Source organism: Podarcis liolepis (genome assembly GCF_965112155.1).
Source record: "Podarcis liolepis genome assembly, chromosome: 4".
Taxonomy (NCBI): Eukaryota; Metazoa; Chordata; class Lepidosauria; order Squamata; family Lacertidae; genus Podarcis; species Podarcis liolepis.
The window spans coordinates 86,933,783-86,942,994 of record NC_139558.1 but is presented as its reverse complement, the minus strand read 5'-3'; the positions used below and the strand labels follow the sequence as shown (position 1 = coordinate 86,942,994).

The window sequence follows — 9,212 nt, the reverse complement described above, 5'->3', positions numbered from 1 at the left end:
TGGCTGGGGCAACCCAGTCAGATGGGCGGCATATAATTAATAAAATAATAATTGTTATTGTTATTGCAGGATTTGCATTAAAATGTGTGCTGGGACAATGTGAAACAAAGGTGAAATGGGCACCCTTCTGGTTGTGCATAGTGTGGATGCCTGTTCTTGCCTGTTCTTTAGTGGTGCCGATGGATTTTGAACTTTGTACACAGAATATACTAACGCGGCTACAACTTGGTCGGCAGGAATTGGCTCTTCGCAGTCAGCTTCCCAGCATGGAACAGGATGGAGTTCCGCAAAATCCAGTGTCCTCTCCTGGAATGTCTCAAGAACTGAGAACAATGACCACAAATAGTTCGGATCCTTTTCTTAACAGGTTAGTAGCTGTAACTACAATTGGTGGTTTTGCTTTGCAAAAAAAAAAGAGAGAGAGAAAAGATTCTGTTTGGTGCATGTAATCGTCTGTTTGGAACATCTGTCTTTTCCAAGAACCACAGCTGTAAATGAATCTTTCCTTAAATGGAAAGTCCAGATTTTGTTTTGTTTTGCTTTGTTTTTTAAGTTGAGGATTAAAAGCTGTCTCCTGCGGGAGGAAGTCAACTGTTCAGACTTGTAGGAAGGGTTCGTCTTCAAAGTCATAACATGTTTGCCCCGGCACAAGTCAATTGATGAACAGCCGTTTAGAATTACTGACTCAGAAAAGCTTTTCAAAAGTTTAGCAATGAGATCTAACGTTGGGCTCACTTTAAGGAGTTTCTGCAGCAGCCCTGGTTCTATTTTTATCCTTTGTAGCATTTACAGAGGAAACAGTGATAAGGTTTTTACATATCAAGTTGCAGAGGTTACAGGCTAACAGGGCTTTTTTTTGGGCATTCATTTGTGAAGCCTGTTTAGATAGATCCTTGTGAACTGTTTTCTGCATCTATTTTTAAAGAAATGTTCCTAGCCCTCATTGTTGCAAAGATATGCTTGAAAACGGTAAATATATAGATTTGAGGAGCTCAGAAAAACTGGGGATATATGTATATAAGTTTTCTCCTGACGTCTTACACTGAGGACATGACATTCAGAGGCCTGATATAAGTTTTCTCAGTCATAACCACATTTGCATATATTTCAGTAGAACTTCCTGGTGTCTCAACAGCCTAATCGATTTCATTGACTATAGGACGTTGGCAGTACCAGATGCCAGGACAGTGTAAATTGTTGCCTTAATCTTCCTTCCCACACACAGGATGTGCAGATTATATTCATTACGACTGAATATACAGACTTTCTGTCGCTGGTCTATGTTACAATGTACTCCTGCTATGGTGAATAACTCCAGAGCATAAATGTGGATATTGTAGCTTATAACATTTCATGTGTGTGTTGAAAGGTCTACAAGCCATTTTTGCATTATTTAGTTCAGGGATAGAAGACCTTTTTTTTCTACGAAAAGATGTTGAGTCTTCCCTTTTCTCTCTCTCTGCCACCTCCTTCCTTCCTTCCTTCCTTCCTGCCTGCCTGCCTGCCTGCCTGCCTGCCTGCCTCTCTCTCTCTCTCTCTCTCTCTCTCTCTCCCCTCTCTCTTGTCAGGTGGCTCTAAGCAAGGATTTGAGAGTTGGGGGGTGTAGGAGGGAATGGCATCCTTTTCTCTGACTGCTTCCTTCTCCCGCTTGGCTTTTGGGCAGCTTTTCACATTCCATCACTGTAGGTGGGGCTACACTGAGTTGCGGCAGCCTCACAATACGTGCTTTAGGGTCCTGTGGGAGGGAGTGATCCCACCAGTCTGGCTCTGTCCCCTCTACGTAGCAAAAGTAAGCACATTGCCCACTTCTCGGCTGGCATCCAACCAAATGCTTCCACCAGCGCAAGGACTTTCAGATGCGCAACAGAGGTTCCGTTCATCTTCTCTGCGCACCTCCCCGAATCTGCACCAGAAAGTGGTAGGAACCCAGAACAGATTTAGGGGAAGAATGGGAGATGAGAAGGAAGGGGAGCCTACAGTCCTTGCACTAGTAGAATCACTTTGTTAAATAACTCCCAAGCCACATTGACTTGGTCTCATTTTCCTTCTGCTACAGCATCCTGAAGCCTGAGCATTCTGAGAGTCTGGTGCAGGCCTTTTTGTTACTTGAAATCTGTCCCGCGTGTCTTAAATGTGTTACACACACATTTGGGAACCTTTTTTAATTGGAGGGGGTGCTACTTAGGCCTGGTATATGTGAAATATCAGTTATTTTTTACAGAAATACATAAAGTGCTGGCATATCCTAAGGATCCCAGGAAGAGATCTGTGTCCCCACACCAATTACCAGCCTCATTTCCCTTCTCAGGGAACCCCCCCTTCTACCCCTCACCTCTCTTTTTGGTTCACAATCTCTAACCAGTTATGAAATCCACATCCCAAACCTGCCTCTCCCCATCATCACAGGTACCATACCTTGACCAAACTGTATCTACAACAATAGCAAAAAAACTTGGGGCTGGATATTTCACTTGAACAGCCTGAACAAATTGTTCCAAAAAATGCCGGGTCCTTTTTGGTGTTTGCTTTAGGCATGGATGCATGTGATAGATAGATAGGTAGGTAGGTAGATAAAACTTTATTTGCATAGCAACAGTAAAACATTACAGTATACGCAGAAAAGGAAATTGGATATAAGAGCACAATTTAAAGTCCTGAATCAGCAGTCAGTTAGTGGCCCTTATTCTGATTGTCCCTGCTATGAACCTAGCAACCTTTGTTGTTATCTGCTCATTTTGATCTAATAGAAGAAAGGACATGGTGGCAGTGGTTGAGTGCTCTGGGATGGTTAGTACGAGTGGGGTGATGATCTTGTTCCTCAGGTCTTTGTAAAGAGTACAAGACAGGAGGACGTGTGCCGCTGTTTCGGTGCTACCATCTCCATAGGGGCAAAGGCATTTCTCAGGCGGGATCTTTTGGAATCAACCCTCAAGTACCGCAGATGGCAAAACATCCAGTCTTGCAAGTGTAAAAGCACGTCTGTATTTTGGGATAATAAGTTTGTGCAGATATGGGGCTAGAGAATCAAAATGGAGAGGTGGAAAACCAAGGGCTGAATTTCCTTCTAGTGGCCAGGTTGTTCTGCTGCTCGATATCGTTTAGACGTTGACCAATTAGACTGTTTGCTTTAGTAGGGCCCATAGTGAGTAGGTGTTGTAGGGATAGGCCACAAGAGTGAAGTTTTTGATAGACGGTTTTAAGCCAGGCACTTTTATGGGAGTCTTGAAGTACTAGGGATAGTAAACCGGGGGGATTTGAGTTTAGACGGAGCCAGAAGTTAAGAGTTCTTTGCCAAGTCCGTACTTCTACTGAAGGGAGACTTGCCTCATCGATGCATGTGCTTTTGTTGTTGTTGCAGGATTGAATATTCCGCGCAGAATCGAGAAGCCAAAGAGTTTTCTTTTCCGTTTTTTGTAATCTCTCTTTTTAAAAAACATGAGAACAGAATTAAACTTGCCTTTATGCTTCGGGGTAATGAGTGCTTCAGTGTTCTTGGTTAAAACTAAGATGATTTCCCCTTTACAGTGGAACTTACCACTCGAGAGATGAGAGCACAGACAGTGGCCTTAGCATGAGCAGTTACAGCGTCCCCAGAACTCCAGATGACTTCCTCAACAGTGTCGATGAAATGGATACAGGTTTGCATCCTTTCCTTTTAGTAGAAATCTTGAGATTTTTTTCAATTTTGGTAGCTTATGTCCTGTTACAGGGGACAAGATCCAATGGGTTGAAGTTAGAGGAGGGTGGGCTTCGGTTGAACATGTAAAGGTTTTTAATGATAAGAGCAGTTTAATAAGGGAAACAGTTGCCTAGGAGGAGGTGGGTTGACCCTTTGCTGGAGGTTTACAGTAGGTAATCTTGCTTCTGGCTTTTGTTTGTTTGCTTAAATATTTTTAAAATATTTTTTAAACAATGCATCATATATAATTTAATATTAAGGTTGATGCGAATCTTTGACTGAATTGTGAATATGAGTCCGTTACTCATAGAGTGGTTCCCACCATCCCTGTGGGAAATACCTGTCCTATGCATTTGCTGCCAGGTGTGCAAATGGCCTGCCCCATGGTTCTACAAGACAGCAGGGATGTGTAGCATTTGTCCACAGAGGCCCATGGCCTGGCTGCAGCGGACTCACACATACCGCTGTAGACTAGCGGCAAAATCACAACAAATTAGGGCAGGGTGGCACACACTTATGTACTGGATTTGCATGCTGTCTTGTATTTTAATCTTTTCTTACAAGCTGCTTTCCAGAAAGGTTGCCCACCACTACCTTTTCTCCAGGTCTGGCCACTGGAGGTTGTTGTTTTTTCTTCTTAAAACCTATGTTGCCCATATGTTGAGTGCAAAGGTTAATGAAGAGAACGGGTCAGTCAAGAGTCTTTGGAGATGTGATGCAGCTCACTGGCTTCCATGTTGGGACCAAGTCCTCAAATTTCTCCAGCTCATATGCCGTTAGATGATCTCTTTTGGTGAATGTGATGTTCCTGTTTTGCATTTGTTCTGCATCCAGGTGACACTATCAACCAAAGCAACATACCCTCCCACCAGAACCGCTTTCCAGATTACCTTGAAGCCATTCCGGGGACAAACGTGGACCTTGGGACGCTGGAAGGAGATGCAATGAATATAGAAGGAGAGGAACTGATGCCAAGCCTACAGGAGGCTTTGAGTTCCGACATCCTTAATGACATGGAATCCGTATTGGCAGCCACCAAGCTAGATAAAGAAAGTTTTCTTACCTGGTTATAGGGGCCTCAGGGAGACGGAGTTTGAAATCTTGGAAGGATCTAAGGAGATAAGACACGTACCTGATGTTGAAAACAAGCCTGTTCGGCAACGGCTTCTTGGCTTATGATCAGAGAGGAAAACAAGTAAATGAACAAAATACTCCAGATTCTTTTTCATCCAATGTTTTGTTCCTCCTTGTCCAAACGCTGCTGTTTTACTGCTGACCTCTTTCACAGTTGACTCTGAAGAATTAGATGTTTTGTTTTATCCTTTTTTTTTTTGCTGTTGCAACTACTGTTCCACATGGTCGTAATGGAGAGAGGGAAGGATGGGGAAGTGGCGAGGGCCCTGTTTTGGATGATGACTGCCATTCCTTTTGTCCTGCTATCTGTTTTGTATGCCCTTTTACCTAATAATGCAGATGTTTTATGAATTCAACTCTGCACATCCCTTCTTGTAGCTGGCTATGCTTTGCTTGGAGTTTTGCTCTTTTGCCTGTGGCAAGCTGCAAAAAAAAAACATGACTTACTGGTCCAGTAAGCCAAAAATGATGTATCTGATGGAATAGAAGTCAATACGGATTTGGAGATAAGGATCAGAAGAAGGCCGAGATCTTACTATTGGGCACAGTCCATCAGACACTATGGCTGCTTGATCAACGTTGAAAGGAATGAAATATGCACAGCCGTGATTTTTCTATTGGATTAAGCCCGTCATTATCTACTTAAAAGTTCTCTTTATTAGCTTGTTCACATTTTATGGCACCATAATTGATTCATTTTACACAAAAAAATCATTAGAATCTTGATTGTTGCCTCTTATTTTAGCTTTTTTTTTTTCAAATTCTAGGCCTTCTTTTTAAAAATATATATATAGCAGTAGGTTAAGAAGTTAACTGTTTTCAGTTTTGTGGGTTTTTTTGTTTCATATTTTTAAATAATGAAAACTAAATTTCCTGACTTCACCTAGTCTTATTTAAGTCTGAAATGGTTGACTTTTTTTATACCTAACTAGTATAGCCAGATAGCCAGTGAATATCTATAGTTCTATGTTTTGCTTATAACTTTTTAAAAGATAGCTTTGAATGTATTATTAGACTAAAGGACCGGTGGCTTATCTTTTGTGCCTGTACCAGAATTCAAAGCAAATTTTAAAAGTTGGAACTCCTACTGAACACTATTCCTAAATACGCTTATTCGCGCCAATAATTTCAGAGGAATTGACATCCATCAAAATGTTTTTAGGACTACCGCTTGAAAGTGACCAACCTGTATGGCTTTTATATCATGAGTTTTAAACACAGCAAAAAAAAAGTATACTATGGTTCTTCATCACGGGACAGCTCTTGCCCTTTTTGAGAGAGCTTTTTAAAATGTTGATGAAATTGGTGGCTTGAGATTCTAAAGTCCCTGATGGATAAAAATCGAGATGCCTTCGTATAGTTAGTTTTATGGTATCACCTGCACTGTCATCTTGAGTTTACAACGCTAGCAGCATGAACACTAAAAGTTAAGGCGCATTCAGAAGCATACTGACGAATAAGCCCATGGTGCATATAGAAGATTGTAAAGATATGTGTTAGATTGTAACGTGAGCAAGTAGTAGTGTATTTTAGTAGTAGAGATTAGCACTGAAGTCGAGGAGCCGAGTACATCTTGAAACCATGAACTATTTTTACCAGAAATGATTGTCCTCGAAGTTGATTGTAGGAATTGTGACGTTTTCCAAAGAGTATTTTTAAGTGAACAAAATGAGCATGAATCAATGTTACAGTATAAGCTATGAAGTTTTGGTTTTTTCCGTAATGCGTTGGCACCAGCTAGTACCATCTGGATCTTTCAACATTCCCATTCATTCATTGTCCTTATTTTCAAGGGTTTATAACCTGGCCATCAAAAGACCGTTCAGGCTGAAACTTTGCGTGTTAAGTTTTAATGTCAACAATATCTCCTAGGTTCATTTTACCCCACTCCCTAGCTGACGTGTGGGATGAAACCTAAAAGCAAAGCTTTGGCCAAGAGGCTCAGTGGCTCCCTTCCGCAACACCATGTTAACTCCTAAGTCATTATTTGTGACATAGTTGTAAGAACACATCGCACTCCCATTAAGAGGATTCCTTTATTCCTAGTCTCCCCACATTTTTCCAAAGATCCTTTCAAAAGGCAAACTGACACAAAATATAATTGGACTTTAGCAGTTGTATAAGTGAAGAGAAGTTGGACATTGAGCGTTCCTGCTTTTCGGTGAGCTCATTTATATCCAGATATTGGAGGACCACTTATATCTGTTTTGAGCCTCAAGTAGAAATTGCTGAATTCCTATCCTGGGTATTGCATAGAAGTGCACAGAAACAGTTTCTGTTTGCTTTTCTTGGTCACAGCTTTAAGGTTGGAACTTTTTAATTATTATTTTTTTCCTTGCTGTACATACACTACACAGCTTATACTGTATTGGAGTAGCACTGCTGGAGAGGTACCGACATAAAACTGGGAATTCTTGAATTTCTCTTAACACTAAACCGTTTATGTAGTACTTAACGCAAGTTACCTTATAAGCCTCTTCATTTGATGGGAAATGTGCCTTAGAGATTATTTGTACCGTTAACAGGAGAAGAAAAACAAGCCAGTCTAGATTTTTATTCAAATTGATCACTTGACAGAGTGGCTTAACTTTTGTGTGTGTATTGAAATGCAGAAAGAAAGAAAGAAAGAAAGAAAGAAAGAGAAAGAAAGAAAGAAAGAAAAGTGTTATGAGTAGTATTTTGTATTGATTGGTGTATATATTTAAACAGATCACTGTCCTAACTTTATAGCTTCAAGATTTTTTTAAAGTACAGTTATGTTCAGATTGCAATGGAAGCTTATGAATTCTTGTGTATGTCTGACAGCATAACTTCTTTGGAATGTGTACTGTTTCTATAAATCATATGGATCAAAAATTGTACCAATCAGTGTTGGAGCTCAAGCAATGCAAAAGGTGAAAAGACAATTTTGGAGTGATTAACAGTAACTTAGTTTTTGCACATCTGGAGAATCCATATTAAAACGACTTCACTTGCAATCATAGTGGGATTTTTTTTATACAAGATGCAGGTGTGCGTGTGCGTGTGTGTGTCTAAAACGACACTTTAGGGTGAAAAACTTCCATATTTTAAAATGTTTTCTATTAGAGAACTCTGAAACTCAACTTTTGCAAATATATATAAAGTTATGAATGTTATATTTTCTTTATAGAGCATGCCTCTGTTAGGTACCGTAGTAAATTCTGTTACATTTTCTTTTATGTAATACTTTTTCCCATTGCTTTTTTTGTTTTACATGATATAAATATATACTTTGCGCTTACTGTGTCTTGTTTGTTTTTTCCACATTTAAACACATCGTAATGCAGAGGCACGAGGAATTTTGTACCAGGTCTTTACAGCTAATGCAGAATCCTTAGACGTTTAATTTTTTTTTAAAAAAAAAAAAGCAATCAAATTTTACATATCCGTGTTTGTCAAATTCTATAAACTGTTTGCTGGCAGTCACCATTTTTATATTGTACAATCAGCCAGCCCAACCTCATTGGCTTGTGTGTGTAGTGAGGGGGCGGCAGTACATTCACACATGCAAGTCTTTGGATAAGGTCTCTTTGACCAAGGACAAGTAAAACTCTGGCCGTTATGCCAATGTTTTCTCCACAGGTGGCAGAAATCAACTTTGCAACAAATAAAGGTATTTTATTGGGGGGAGAGGGAAAGAAAATTAAGATTTTTTTTCCAGACGCCATCCTCGTCTAGCAGCACATATGTGCCGTGTTCAGAACTTTCCTCATATCAAGTGATGTTATCAGCAGAAACCAGCAAAGTCAGCAGAAGACCATAAGGGTTACGATGTTCGTAACATCATTTGGGGGGGCATGGCATTAAACAATGTTTAGTGCGTTTCCCAGCTTTGCTTGTATTTTTGTATATCATACTTTATTCAGTAGATTCCATGGCACTAAACAACAAAAAGCTCTAAAACTGCACTACAGTGGTACCTCAGGTTACATACGCTTCAGGTTACATATGCTTCAGGTTACAGACTCTGCTAACCCAGAAATAGTGCTTCAGGTTAAGAACTTTGCTTCACGATGAGAACAAAAATCGTGCTGCGGCGGCACAGCGGCAGCGGAAGGCCCCATTAGCTAAAGTGGTGCTTCAAGTTAAGAACAGTTTCAGGTTAAGTACGGACCTCCAGAACGAATTAAGTACTTAACCTGAGGTACCACTGTACTAAACTTAATATGGGAAAGCAGGTCACCACCACTGAATAAGTCCTCTCCTTTATTGCTTTACATAGTTCCAATAAGGAATGTTTTTGAAGGAAAACTTCAGATCTTCAAGCATGGGCAGTCTTGCGTTCCCTTTTTATTTACCAATTCTCAGTCTGTCAGTGTTCCTCAGAACGCTTAATACCTGGGATACATGTATCCCAGTCATACCTCGGGTTACAGGT

At 40.3% G+C, this 9,212-nt stretch overlaps 1 protein-coding gene across 8 annotated transcripts in view; it reads left to right on the top strand.

Annotated features, from left to right (window-relative positions):
- The window catches only part of YAP1 (Yes1 associated transcriptional regulator), an 80,857-nt gene extending 72,781 nt beyond the window's left edge, over positions 1-8,076 (top strand). For all 8 annotated transcript variants that reach the window (XM_083499742.1, XM_083499740.1, XM_083499743.1 and 5 more), the window contains 3 exons: positions 237-367; positions 3,526-3,638; positions 4,514-8,076. In XM_083499742.1, coding sequence (XP_083355868.1) covers positions 237-367; positions 3,526-3,638; positions 4,514-4,752 — 483 coding nt within the window. In that variant the 3' untranslated portion in view covers positions 4,753-8,076. The remainder of the gene's footprint in view (positions 1-236; positions 368-3,525; positions 3,639-4,513) is intronic.
- The last annotated feature ends 1,136 nt before the right edge of the window (positions 8,077-9,212 follow it).